The sequence below is a fragment of the Microtus oregoni genome, unplaced genomic scaffold (genome assembly GCF_018167655.1).
Source record: "Microtus oregoni isolate MIOR12 unplaced genomic scaffold, Mior012 000015F_ref0000493, whole genome shotgun sequence".
NCBI classification, from domain to species: domain Eukaryota; kingdom Metazoa; phylum Chordata; class Mammalia; order Rodentia; family Cricetidae; genus Microtus; species Microtus oregoni.
The window spans coordinates 20995068-21009409 of record NW_024543074.1 but is presented as its reverse complement, the minus strand read 5'-3'; the positions used below and the strand labels follow the sequence as shown (position 1 = coordinate 21009409).

General features: G+C 54.1%; 1 protein-coding gene across 17 annotated transcripts in view; it reads left to right on the top strand.

The window, feature by feature from the left end:
• Positions 1-14113, top strand: part of Myo18a (myosin XVIIIA) — a 98288-nt gene extending 84175 nt beyond the window's left edge. For 7 of the 17 annotated variants that reach the window (XM_041665855.1, XM_041665854.1, XM_041665852.1 and 4 more), the window contains 6 exons: positions 1266-1451; positions 1774-1913; positions 2590-2634; positions 6020-6142; positions 7470-8780; positions 12847-12944. In XM_041665855.1, the coding sequence (XP_041521789.1) occupies positions 1266-1451; positions 1774-1913; positions 2590-2634; positions 6020-6142; positions 7470-8772 (1797 nt within the window). In that variant the 3' untranslated portion in view covers positions 8773-8780; positions 12847-12944. Of the gene's footprint in view, positions 1-1265; positions 1452-1773; positions 1914-2589; positions 2635-6019; positions 6143-7469; positions 8781-12846 lie in introns of all 17 variants that reach the window. The other 10 variants (XM_041665862.1, XM_041665861.1, XM_041665859.1 and 7 more) reach the window with 4 other exon arrangements.
• Positions 14114-14342: the final 229 nt, after the last annotated feature.

The following is a 14342-nucleotide window of genomic DNA, read 5'->3' as shown; positions in this document are numbered from 1 at the left end:
TTAGTCTCGTCTCTTCTTGCTTTGTTTCCCCCTTCTCCACAATGGTCTCTCCATACTCCACCTCTGGTCTCCTGTAGCCCGTGCGCTTCAGCCTCCCTGTGTGAGAGGTGTTGGAGTGTTCCCTTGTAGCCTTGTCTTGACTCTTGTTCTCCTGAGTGTATGGACATCTGTCCAAACATCCTCAGGCCTGCCTGGGAACATGCTCATTGTGGCGCATGGGGAACTTCTCTGTCGCCCCTTCCCCATCAGTCCCTCTGTCAGCAGAGCAGGCTGTAGGAGAGAGGTAGAAGCGGGTGAGCAGCCAAGGGCATTACTAGCCTGGACACAGGAAAAGTGTATGGATAAAACTCCCAGCATGGAGAGCCAGACAGAGCTTGACAGCTTATGTTCTGCCCCCAGGACTCCAGGGCAGTGGGTGACATTTCAGCCCCGCTATCACACACGGGAAAGGGTTCGTGTGGCTGCTGGGGCCGGAGAAGCCCCTGGTGGTGGATGAAGGCTCTGCCTCCTGCGCTTGTCACCTCACTCTTGTCTCAGACTCCTTTCGACTCAGAAGGGCAATGTTGTGGTTTAGGCTCACCCTGAGTGACCCTGTAGCCTGGGCCTGTCACTTTGCACACCAGGCTGGGGTAGTCAATGGGAGGACAACACTGGACACTGGCTCAGTCTTCCCTCATCCTGGACACTGGCTCAGTCCTCCCTCATCCCTGGCCTCCACTCCAATCATTTCCTGGTAGGATACTCCTACCTGGCAGGGGAAACATGTCCTTGTCCATGTTTCTGAGGGAGACAGATTCACGAGGCCGAGAGAGATCAATCACTCTGCCTGCATCTCCTATTCAGGCACTCACAATGGAACCAGTCACCTCTGAACACTGGCTGTCGCCCCCGAGCTCAGCATCTTCGAAAAATCCCTGATGCTGTAATCCTCGCACTGGGGAGCAAACACAGGAGGCTCACCAGGGTTTGCTGGCCAGGCAGCCTAATTGGTGAACTCTAGGTCACAATAAGGGACCACATCTCAAAGGACAAGATGGATTACCTAAGGAATAGTCCAGGCTGACTTCCGGCCTATACACGTGTGCTCCCACACACAGGAAGACAAAAGGGATGGGGTAAAGGTGGGAAGAAGTTAAAAGTAAACTCACATGCGTATCTCTCAGCCATGGCTGAGTAGTGGGACAAGAGCTCGGCCAGGCTTCCTGCCAATACTCTCTGCCTGGCTGATAGCATACCTGCTGTTTCTTCTCAACCTGCTCACCCAGGGCCTGGCCAATCGGCTCAAGGAGAACATGGAGAAGCTGACCGAGGAACGGGACCAGCGCGCTGCAGCTGAGAACCGCGAGAAGGAGCAGAACAAGAGGCTCCAGCGGCAGCTCCGGGACACAAAGGAGGAGATGGGTGAACTTGCCAGGAAGGAAGCAGAGGCCAGCCGCAAGAAGCATGAGCTGGTAATGTCCTGCTCCTCGTGGGTCCCAAGCTGGAGACCCCCTTCCCCAGGTGCTGCTAAGTACATGCCCACCTCACCCTGGGTTTTGGTGAGGGAGAGTTCAGTCCTGAGGATAGGCAAGAGGGTCAAGGGCGGCCTCAGAAGTCTCCATCAGGTGAGGCCCACTACCCAGCCAGCCTCGTAGCCCTTGAATAGAGAAGCCTTTGGAGACCTTGAGTAGCAACCAGGGTAGCTCCTGCCTGGCAACGAGTAACTTGCTGCAGGCTCCTGCAGAGATGCTAGGGGACAGTGTGGCCCTCCTGTACACTAGACCCCCCTCCTAGGAGATGGACCTGGAGAGTCTGGAAGCTGCTAACCAAAGCCTGCAGGCTGACCTCAAGCTGGCATTCAAGCGCATTGGGGACTTGCAAGCCGCCATTGAGGATGAGATGGAGAGCGATGAGAATGAGGACCTTATCAACAGGTAAGAGATGGAGCGTTTCCGGTGGGGCAGAGGTGACATCTGTAGCTAAGCTACCAGTCATCACCCTCCCAGAACTGGACCCAGATGGAAGCGGCTGAGGGTGCTGGGGGTTAGGCGCTCTCCTCTCCTCCCGTGCTCTCCTTCCCAGGCCTTCCAAAATCCGGGCTCTGGTGCTGCCTGCTCCCCATGAGTTATTCCCCCGTTTAGCTGCATTTCCGATGGCGCCTGCTCCACTCTAGGGAGAGCAGAGATTTAGGGGCTGTGGCGTCTTGTTACCGTGCTTGAGATTTTCTCGCATAAAACCCACCCAGGGAATGGTTTTGGAGAATGAGAGAGATTTGTAGTCCTAGGCGAGGAGAAAGTCAGATCCAGAGGATCAGCAGTGTGGGGGTGGGGCTGGGCCCTGGGTAGATCCCAGAGCTCCCCACTTCTTGCCTCAGGGTCAGGTCCCACTGTATCGGCAGGGCAGGGTGGCCCAGGAAGCTTGCTCCCTTGGGGTGAGCACTGGCAGTGGATCAAGCCTAGTTCTGAGGATACTATTACTCACTTCTGCCTGATCGCAACCAGCCAGAGCTGTCATTTGGTGAAGAACGAGGTGTGGATGAGGGTCCTCCTGTTTGTCCATCGACTCCCCCGCCTCTGGTCCCTTTGCCCACCATTTTCTTTCTGTTTCCAGTTTACAGGACATGGTGACAAAATATCAGAAAAGAAAGAATAAACTGTGAGGACCAGAGCCATGTGCTCTTTGCCTCTTCCCTTGGGTGTCTAACCCCCCCTAACACAGGGCTTCCTGCTAGGGGCCCCTGCTGCATGCTGCACGCAGACACAGCCTCACACTCTCTCTGGCTGGTCTCTAATGCTAACACCACTGACTGTCCTTAGGCTGGAATGGAAGAATTGTCTGGCTGTGAAGTGTCTTCCTAAAAGGCGAGACTGACCCTCCTGTCTAGCTAAAAGTCCCAGCCTCCCCTCTCTAGGAACCAAGTGTGGCCACCACCCTGGCACTGTATGGAGGTCTAGTGTTCCAGGGTAAATCTGTCTGCATTCTTGGGCTCTTGGAACCCAAGCTGCCCGCAAGGAAAGGGTCTGTTTTGTGTTTAAGGTCTGCCACCTTCCTTAGGCGGATGAGGGTTGAGGGTGAGGGGCATCTCACAGCTGCCGGTTTGGAGAAAGCATCCAGGCAGCTGACCTTGGGCAGCTCTGCTGTGGCAGGGAAAGGAAACAGCCGGTTGTGTTTGCTTTGCTCCCAGGGGGCATCTCAGGCAGTGGTGGTGGTCTTGGTGGTGGTAGGAGGAATATATCTGTGGTGGTATGTCTGTCAGGAGGCAGGAGGCCTAGGACATCTGTCCTTCTCTGTTCCCTCTTTCTGCCGGGGTGGGGGTGCAGGAGCTGGAAAGTGGTGCGGATGTGCAAGGCCTCCAGGCAGATTTGCTGATCCTCTGTCAAGTTCGACAGGCTTGCTTTGGAGGTTGTTTTCTCAGCATAGGACTGCATTCCTGCCTGGCAGACCTCCTCCCCTGGCCAGGATGGGCTGGTGGCCGTGCACAGGAGTCCGGGAGAGCTAATGATAAATGTAATAGTGTGTAACAGTGATAGAGGGCCGCTGGAGCCCGGTTGTCACACACAATTAATATCCCCTGCCGTTCTGTCTCCGTTTGTTTGTTCCCCCGTGATTCAGCTCCCAGTTAACTAATAGCACATGAGCCTGGACATAAATTGTATTTGACGCGAGGTTTAATTCCGACCATTTAAAATTTCAACTGCCCCCTGAGCCTGCCTGCCCCTGGAGTTTGTTTACGGGCCTGATTATTTAAGGAAGAGAACCCGAACATGGTCTGGATTCTTGCAACTAAAAAGCAGGTGAGGGTAGGCAAGCCAGCTTCTCAGCCCACGGACTGCTCTGAATGTGGGGAAGGAAATTCATATTCTGGGCCTCAGTCTGTCCCCGGTGTGTTCCACCTTACCCTCCTTGGGCAGAAGGAGCTCTGAGGGCTGATAAAATGTGCATTGAAGATCATATTCTAAACCACAGTTGGGCACACAGAGACTCAGCACACACACACACATACACACCAGCGTGCACTCAAAGCAGGTGCAGGAAAACGTGCAATTCTAAGCAGACTCCACTGATGGCAGAGGGGCTCCTTCCTCAGCAGCTCCACGTTATCGAACGAACATGCTAAGGCGGGCAGAAAAATAATGTTTCGATTTACTTAGAGATACAGTTGTTATTGCCATAACCTTAATGAAAGCAGTAAACAGTGCAGTATTAAGGGAGATTTATACAGAAACACTTTTAACATGTAGACATAGATTTTGCGATGCACACAGCACCTCCTTTCTAAAGGCAATCAATATGGTTATGAACGGCGGTGATAAATTACAGGCTCTGAAGCTATAGAGGGAGGTTTTTTGCACGGGTGTATAAATCAGGTGGTATTGGCGTTCCATGGGACCTGTGCACCACAGTAAATCTGCCAGGCTCGGACGGGCACAGAGCTTGCATTAGTGGTTTGGGGGCTGCCTGCTAAACTCCTGTTTACCCGGGGCATTGGCAGGCCTTGTCTCTGTTATAATTCTGTATTTGATGGAAGCCCATAAAATATGCCTCTTTGTTCCCCTTCCCATGTACAGGGCTCTCTCATGGTCCCTAGAACTACTGTGGTTTCCTCTGGTGTGTGTGTGTGTGTGTTTGTGTGTGTGTGTGTGTGTGTGTAGCTGCATGTACATGCCTGGGTATATATGTATGTGCCTGTGTGGCTATTTATTCAAGAACATAATTCAGGACCAGGCTACTCCTGTTGACACAGATGAAAGGGAATTTATATCAAGGAGAAATCTCCGTCCGTCAATAGCAGAGGAACTTAGGGAGCAGACATCTTGCAGAATTTGCAAAGCATTTGCACTCAGAAACCATCTCTATGCCCCTACTGCTTCATGAGGGGGTCACCATGACTCCAGCCCCAGAATTAGACTCCCTGAGGCTTGCTTGCAGGTTCTGGGGTCGGCCTGTCCAGCAGTAGCAGTGGAGAGCAGGGGCTGGAGGGCTACCTGGTGTGTGTTTGGGGGGGGGGGGGGGGCTGCAGAGTTAGAACCCTGCTTTCTGTGTCCACTGGACTTCCTGGGGCTATCTGGATCCTGAAGGCACTGCCAGGCGCTCAGGAAAAGCGGCTGTTGCTCCCCTCATCTTTTGTTTCCTGTTACTAAAAGCCAGGGTCTAGGATTTGGCTGGTGTTTCATTAGCTTAGGTGTGTGTTGCTACCAGCTAAAGAGACCTTCAGGTTCAAGTTAACCTGAAGTCATGTGAAGGTCTGGTCTTCTGCCCCATGCTTTTATAATGAAGACATAGAAAACAGTGGTAGCCACTACAGCCTGAGACATGTCAACATAGGCCTCAAGGGGGAGCTGATGTGCCCAGGAACACACACACACACACACACACACACACACACACACACACACACATCTATTTGTTTATTTTATTTCTCCATGTAACTCTGGCTGTCCTGGAACTCACTCTGTAGACCAGGTTAGTCTTGAACTCACAGAGATCCCCCTGCCTCTGCCTCTAAGTGCTGGGATTAAAGGTACGCACCACCACTACCTAGCAATACATATGTACAAGGATATGGGTGTGCTACAGCATAGGTGTGGAAGTTAGAGAACCCCAGATGGCTTCCAGGGATTGAACTCAGGCTTGGTGGCAAGTGCTATTACTCACTGAATCATCTTCTCAGCCTGAAGACTTTCCTTTAACCAAGCGCCATTAGGCTAGAATTGCTAAGTGGGTGGCCCATTCTCATCTGGTTGGCCAGCTGAATAGCCTGTCACTCATGCCTGGAGGAACAGGTGGTGCCTCCATGCTTCCCAGGGTCCTGTTAGTGGCTGTCACACAGTGTGGTCTGCTGAGGGAAGGGGTGGGCACCTCGCAGGGTGCTGTGCTCTCTCTCTAACCTTTCTGTTCTCCCTGACTCTCTGATGCGCATGCCACCTGCATTCCAGCCCCACCCAAGGTGCACCCTCTTCCCTTCTTGCTTTCTGTCCTGGCCAGCAAGCAACCCTCAGCTGCCTGGCCTTGCCTACCTTTTTGCTCCTCGCCCCCACAGTGAGGGAGACTCCGATGTGGACTCAGAGCTGGAGGACCGGGTCGACGGGGTCAAGTCTTGGTTGTCAAAGAACAAGGGACCTTCAAAGGCAGCTTCTGACGATGGCAGCTTGAAGAGTTCCAGGTGAGCCTTGGCCCCAAGCAGGGAGGAGAAGCCATCTCAGCCACCAGTCATGGGTGGGCAGTATCTTGGCGCCAAAGGTGCCACCCTCAGGCTACCTGTACACTGTTCTGGTCTGTGGAAAGAACACAGAAGGCCAGCTGCTTAGCCAGGTAATGCTTCCCTGTTTGGGTGTGTTTGTATAGGTTTAGTTTCATTACACCTACCCGGGCAGCAAGCATCTAATTGTTGGTGCCTTTGAAATCAAGACTTGGGTGGGGCACTGGGGACTCTGGATCCTAAGCCCTGCTCAGGGCAGCCCCAGTGGCTCTGGACTCTGTCCTTTGCAGAGCAGCAATGCAAAAGCACCAGGTCCCCGAGCCGTGCCGCGCGCTTCTGCCCTCCTCCTCTCCTCTCCGCTTCCTCTGGGCTTTTCTTTTCTTTTTTATTATTTATTATATGTGCACTGGTGTGAGGACCTGGAGTTACAGGCAGTGGTGAGCTGTCATGTGGGTGAATTGAACCCAGGACCTCTGGATAGAGCAGCCTGTGCTCTTACCCGCTGATCCATCTCTCTAGGCCCCTCCCCTATGCTTTTCATTGCCCACCCCTCCAGGCTTGCCTGCCAGTCTTGGAGGGGGGCTCGTTCATCCTACTTCCTAGCCAATCATAATCTTCTGATCAGACAGCCAGCCACTTCTAGAGGCCAGAGCTCCAACCTCCCATCCATCCCTGACCAGATACGGCCTGCTCCCTGCACCCCTTCCCACACAGAGTTTCCTGCTCCCTTCCCACCTCTCCAGAGACAGTAGGCAGACTGAATAGAAAAAGTAATCTCTCTCCTTCTTTTCCAACTCCCCCAAGCTCCTTCCCCAAGTCCAGCCCCTCACCACTAGCACCCAGCGGCCCCCTGTAATTGGTTTAATTTATTCGGCCAAACAACATTTTGTTATTGCAGATAATGCCGCCTTCCCCGCCCCGCTGCCGTTCACCACAGTGTGGCACAAGGCTCCAGGTAGTTGACAATGAAATAAATTGAACTAAACGTTTTAGAGGGGGAAAAGTGATGAAATAGAACAATAGTCTAATTTACATGACATTCTCCATGAAGCTATTTTCACTGACGCAAATTATTTTGCTTCATTTCCTCGGATGCTCTTGCCACCGCTTTGCCGGGGCTGTGCGGTTTTCTCCTCCTTTCTCCCTCCCCCTGTGTCCTTATTTTTGTTAATGTGCCTCTCTCTCTCTCTCTCTCTCTCTCTCTCTCCCCCCTCCCTCTCTCTCTCTCCCTCTCTCTCTTTCTCATTCATCCACTCTGGGTCTCTCCTCTTGGGCCTTCCATCCCACTCAGGACGGCTCTCAACAGCCTCCCTAAGGAGGGCAAGGGGCCAGAGGAGAGACCCACCTCTGCCCTCAGCTCCCTCAGCTACCGCAAGAGGCTCACCCTGAAGGATTCCATCGGGGGCACTGGGGACCAGGACTCACTCTTCACCACCCTGAGTGAGCGTGCCACCTCCCCTGAAAGGCCCCCCAGGAAGGCCCGTATGGGCCCCAGGGAGGAACCCAACCAGGCCCAGGGCAGGAGGTGTGAGGAGCAGGATGACTGTAGCTCCATCTTGTCAGGGACAACGAGCCGTACTGGCCGTGGTCTGGAGAAGCGGTGGGGCTCAGACTTTGACCGAGCCTCGACCGTCTCCGCGCCAGTCAGCCGGGCCTCCTCAGCCACGCGTGGCTCTGGGGAGGACAGGGCTCGCTCCTCGTTGAGCTTCTCACTGTCAGGCTCACCCAGCTCCCGCCGCAGCACATCCAGGCTCGACAGCCTGTCGAGGACCCTAAGCCCCTCCTGGAACAGGGCCTCGGGTATTGACCGGGAGAGCCCTGACTCCAGGCTGTCCCTTGGCCAGAGCTGCCTGGATGAGTGGGATGATGGAGTCAGCGTGGCCCTCAGTGAGGCGCACTCACAGTTCAGCCACCCGTCACTGGCCCGGAGTCTGTCTGTGCCACCCCAGCCACGGGGCTCTGCACCATCCTCAGCCTCTGTCACTGAGGGCTCCAGCATCCGACCAGTCAGCCGCCACTCCTACCTGGATCCAGACCTGGAGGCTGCCATTAACGAGGTCTTGAGCTACAAACCTGTGCCTTTCCACCGGAGCAGCCTGGAGCCTGACTCTGAGGAGGATGACCGGAAGAGCATCCAGAGTGCCCGGAGTGCACAGCTGGATTGCCCAGAAAGGGGCACCAGCATCCGCCGCTCTGCCTCGGCCGTGGATGTCTCTGGGTCGCGCAGTGGCCGCAAAAGCCGGAGCAAGCGGAGGAGCAGACGGAGCAGCCCCCGCTCCAGCTCCAGCTCCAGCTCCTCCAGCTCGGAAGGTTCCTCAGGGCACAAGCGGCGGAGGAAAGGGCGCTCTCGGAAGAGCAAGAAGAAATCCAAATCAAGAAGAAAGAAGACAGAGTCTGAGTCTGAATCCTCCTCGTCCTCATCCAGTGGCTCCACGGTCTCCGGCCATAGCCGCTCCAGTGTGAAAAGGGGCCCTACCACAGATATCGAGGAAACAGGGCAAGCGCCAAGAAGGTCAAAGAAGGAAGAGAAGCAGCGAAAGAAAGAGGTGGACAGTCTGATGATGCGGTACCTGTATCGGCCTGAGAGTGACTAGCGCAGTAGGTGACACCTAGCCTGGCGTGGAGTGCAGCATGGCGTGTCCCACCCTTAGTGAACTAACTCCTCCCTACCCCTCCAACCACAACCTTGGGCTCCCCTCTTGGGCCTCAGAGAGCCTCTGGAGCTGTTTTGGAAACTAATCTGTAATTTGACTTCCTAACAAAGGTTTGATCAGCTCTTTCATAAAAGGTAGGGCCCAGAGAGGTTAAGTTACCTGCCCAGGCTCCACAACTGGGAAATGAGGTTACCAGGAGCTGATGGGGTCTGTTTAACACCCTTAACCTTAACTGCTTCTCCATATGGCCATATGCAGAGCAATGGGTGTCACCAGCACCCATTTCAGAGCCCTCCTCCAACAAGAGGGACCCAGGAAAGGGTCCTAGCTGACATGACACACTGGCTGTGAGCTCTGAGAGTCACTGGCTCTCTGCTCTGCTGCCTTCCTCCCAAGCACGGATCTCAGCCTACACTGCACCACACCCTCCAGTAGACCCAGGACATGCCTGCCGCCTCCCTAGCCCTCCTGCCCACACTTAGCCCACACATGGGCGTCACCTCAGCTCTGCTCTTCAAGTGAAGTTCTAATGAATAGAAATTAGCAGGTGCTGAGTGACAACCCCCGCTCTGCTCTCCTGCCTCCCCCAGCTCTTCTCCCTGGTGCCCACACCTTGAGCCGAGAGAGGCAGAGCCTGAATCATTGGGATCCCATTGTTGCCAGCTTCCCTGGTGGGTGGTGACATTTTGAATCACCCCTGTTGCAAGAAGCATTTTCAGCCTGGCACCCTCACGGGGCATGCTTGCTGCTTCCCAGGAGGCACCACCCTAGGCTGGAGCCCCCTGGGGTACGACAGTTGTTTCCCAGACGCATGAACTAACACACCTGTAGCATGCTTGTGCGAGGGGCATCTGGGGAATTGGGCTCTACCGAAAGGGGTCCCTCCGTTTATGGTCCCTTCGAGGAATAGAACAAGAGGAAGTTGCCTGTGGTCGTTTGGAAATGGGGAGGGGAAGGAAGGGAGGCAGTGATTGGGAAGTGGGAGTAAGGCAATGGAGCTTGACTCCAGACCAGGCTTTAGAGCAGCTCAGGCCTGAGCTATGAAAACATGCCTTGGTCTCAGCGCTGCTCTGTGGCTTCTGCCACGGCAGCTGGTTTCACAGTGCTCAAGGGAGAGCAGGGAGCATGAGTGGCCTTTGTTAGCTCCATCTGGAGAAAAGACAGGAGTCAAAATATTTGGCCTACAATTTCCACCTCCTTTTAGCAGGCTTGCGAGGGACCATGCACCCCAGGGTGAGGAGTCAGTTGGAGGGTGGAAGGGGAGATCTAGAAACAAAAAGGCCAGGCCTTTCTGTAGGCCTTCCAGAAGGAAGCCAGTGTCTTTCTGGACCATGCCAGACTGATTGGTCACTAGCAGATGTCATACTTGAATCCCTCCAGCTCCCAGTCACCATCTACAGTGAATAAGACAGAAAGCCTGTTTCCACAGCCTCCTCTCCCCCACAGTCTACAGGGGGAGTCACCTGGTCCTGAAAACCTACACTGGGCCACTATGCGAATTACAGTCAATGTTGGTAGAGCTTCCGTGAAGTGGGGGGCAGAGAGCTGGGAGGGCTTTGCTGTTACCTGCTGCCTTTGAACTGGATATGCCTGCAAAGGCAGAAGGTGGGGGCTGGAGTCTCCCCTGGGGATAAGGACCAGTGAAGAATTCCAAAACCTAGCTCAGCATCACCCTGGGCTTTCCCAGCAGGAATTAGCTTGTGCCCCAAATTGTTTGTGACAGGATGGAGCAGGAGACACTGGCTTGTGGGGAGGAAAGCTTTTTAAACAATTTAGTTAAAACGTTCCAATTGCCAGCCCTGACTCTTGGTCTGGGGACAGGGAGCTGCCTGCCATTGGCTTACTGGTGGTAGTGGCAACAGATGCAGCAATGGAGGGAGACTGGCCAGAGGAGAGCTCAAGAAAGATGGCAAAGGATCTTGTGGCCTTGTCCTTGGCTGCCCCTGCCTCTTCAGTGTCTTTAGAGCGACTGTGTGTACCTGGTGTCTGGGGTTTGGGAGCAGAGGCTGGAGACTCACCTGTGAAAAGAGATGAAGGATGGAAGGAACAGGCCACGCAGGGCTATGCCTCATTTACATCTGGACCCCAGCCCTGGCATCTGCCTCATGCCCTCTGCTCACAGAATAACACCACTGTCTTTCTTCACAGTGAGGCATTCCTTAGCCGGAAAGCAAACCTTTAGCACAGGGTGTGTGGAAATTCTGTGTTAAAGAAGACAATAACTGGCTCCCACTAATTCAGGATTCAAACAACCCCAGGGCTACACTGACCCCCATTTTTCCTGTGCTGCATAGTTATTGTTGAGCTTTATAGTTTTGTCCTGGAGATGCTGCAAGGCCCTAAGTGCTTCTGGCCCATCAGAATAAGACTCATTTATGTTCAGTCTAGTTTGTATTAAGTGTGTTTTGTGCTATTCTTATTCCTTTAAAAATGGTAATTCATTCATGAGAAATACGATAACTATTAACCAGACTGCCCTGTTGCTGAGCCATTTTGCATAATTGAACATATATTTTCCCAGGCTCTTCCTTTCCGCCAGGGACCCAGAGACCTGTCTTTACATATCCTCTTCCCGCCCCCATCCCCACCCCAGCAGGCAGGAGACTTCTGGTTTGGTCTTGTTTTCTTCTTGTCTGCTCTAGTGGCAGAGTGCCCCAAGGCTGAGGTTCAGGTTCAGATCTTGGTTGTGACTTCTTCCCTTTGAACCAGCTGGCCTCTCCCTCCCTCCCCCCCCTCGTAGGTTGCTGGGAGAACAAGACAAAATAGTAAGTCCCAATCAGCAGTTCTTGACCTTCCTAGTGCGCCGTGAGCCTTAACAGTTCCTCACATTGTGGTGACCCCAGCCATAAAATTATTTCCATTGCTACTTCATAACTGCAGCTTTGCTGCTGCTGTGAACCACAATGTAAATATCTGATATGCAGGAGATCTGATATGCAACCCCAAAGGGGTCGTGACCCGTAAGTTGAGAATCACTGGTCCAGGGGGCACGGCTTCCTATAGGAGGACTCAGTTGTGGAACCTTTTCCTCTGCACCTGCTGCTACCTCCAGGGAAACCTAAAATGCTGTTTGTTTTAAAAAGAGCAGTAAATCGAGGGCCGTCCTTGGGCTCCTAGTTTGGAATATAGCAGGCCTAGCGAGTGTAGAAACTGTAGAACAGTTACAAGGGCCTGGAGGCAGAGCCGCGTCCCTTCGTGACTCAACTCAGGCCATGGCAGCAGCTCCAGGGACCCAGATGAGGACAGAGCACCAGCAGAGGTGAAGCTGTATTGGACAGTACCTTCTGCAGGGGTGTTAGACTGCAGTGTTTGTGATCAGGGCAGTGGGGACAGGAGGGGGCTCTGAGGTGAGGTCTTGTTGGCTGTTAGATGTCACAATCCTCCTCTCTCTGTGGGATAATGCTTCTTCATATCATCGTCCTCCAGAGCTGGGGGCCTGCTGAAGACGCCCAGGAGCTAAGGGCTTTTCCCATTGGTCCGTCCTAAACAGGTCTTGCCAGCCTCTGAATCTCCATCCTTTTTTCAGTAGAGGATGCCATGATCAAGGACAGAGTCTTCCAGGCCCAGGGGATCCTGTCAGGAGTAACAGTAACTTGTTTGAGTGTTTCCTCCTTGGACAAGTTGCAATCAATCTCGAGTCGTCATCTGTGTGGTCTGTGGTCTACTTGCATTGGAGGAAGGGAGCTGGAAACTCAGAATGCCTGGGTTCCTCCCCATGACTCAGTCCCAGCTTCTCAGGGGAAGGAGCGAGGAACATGCAGCTCTTTCTTAGGCTCACGGAACCCTGGTCCCTGCTGCCACCAGCCTCCCTGCCCTGATATTCTCCAAAGCTTTCTGAGTGTGAGCCCGCTGCTCCTTTCTCTGCGTTAAGCATCTTCTGGGTGAGCCCGGGGGCCTTGACCCACACCGTTGGTGTTGACCCAGCGCCATTTAGGTTTGGAAGTACTCAAACAGAGCCTTGGTGGCCCAGAGTAGGAGTATTATTTGGCCTTGACCTTGTTCCTCTCTCTGCAGCCCAACCAGCCACTGGAAGTCCCTAGCCCCTGACCCATCAGATGATGAGCACGATCCTGTGGACAGCACCTCCAGACACCGATTCTCCCACAACGGTTTGAGTGACAGCGACACAGAGGCCAAGCCAACAGAGACCAATGCATAGCCCGGGAATGGCTCACGGCCCTCCCACCCCACAGCCTCTCCCAGGAAATGGAGGGGTACCTCTGCCCCCCGCTCAACTGCCGATCTGCATGAAAAACACCGCAGCGCTCTGTAAGGGGGACTTTCCAGGCTGTGGGTGTCTGGTAGCTCCACGTGGAAGAGATGGGGGAAGAGGAGTCTCTGCGAGAACTCCCACTCCCGCCTCAGAAATGCCACACTCTTGGCTCCTACCCTGGACCCTGTGGACCATGTCAGGTGGCCTGGCACTTCATGGAGCCAGCGGTGGACCTCCGTGTCAGCCTGCTGCTCAGGGATGGTGGCTAGGTTACCTGCTGGGCCACTCCAAGTTGCTAGGCCCTCGGGAAAGAGTCAGGAGGGAGCAGCAATGCCTCCCCTCTGCTGGGGTGAGGGCTTTCTCTTCTCAGTGCCTGCTGTCTTTTTACTGTTTAATTTAAATACCCAGACCTCCACGCAGCTGCATCCTTGAGAGTGGGAGGGGCTGCTGCCGCAGCTGGGCCCTGTGGGATGTCTTGGGAATCTCCTCTCCATCCTCACTCCCCCAGAGGTCCTTTCTCATGTACCCTGCAGCCAGGTGCACTGGTGAGCAGAGCTGGGGCCCTGGCTCTTAAGAGGAAGTGTAGGGAGGCTTGGCAGCCTGGTGCTTCTAGCTTGGGCCTAGCAAACCTTGTTGAGTATTAAGTGCAATGAGCAATTATTTAAGAGCTGATCTCGTCCACCTGCACCAGCCCATGGCTTCCAGCACTGCCTTCCTTCTGTCCACAGTGTAGCCAGCTCATTTGGTGCTGAGGACTTGCGGTGGGCACAGTGGGAGGTAGATGTTTGGTCTGTTTACCAGACCAGAGTCCTAACCCTTTATCATCTTTCTTCTGCCCGTGTCCCTGTTCCGACACATACCCCAGACACAACAACAGGTGGTCTGGGCATCCCAGCTGCTTCCCATAAAAGTCATTGCACCCACTCTACCAGACTTAGGGGCCCAAGAGCAGTGCCTGGTGCTGGACCTGTCTGCCATCCCCCTTCCCTCCTGCAATTGGTTTGTACTTATCGGGCTGTGCTCGCCCTGTGGACTTGATTAAGGAAATAAAAGGCCCCTTCCCTCCTGGCCACGCGTGTCACTGCCTCTCCTTGCAGGCTCAGGAGTAATCCAGGGTGACCCCAGGGCAGGGGCAGAGGTGGGATTCTGGTGGTGACATGGAGCCACCTTGGTCTCTGGTGGCCTACTCCTAAGCCAGACCAGTGCCACTCGGGGAGCCTTGGCAGTTGAGCTAGGTGAGGAGATAAGGAAGATAGAGCCCCTGCCCCCCTTTTATATTGAGGCTAGTGGGGTTTGC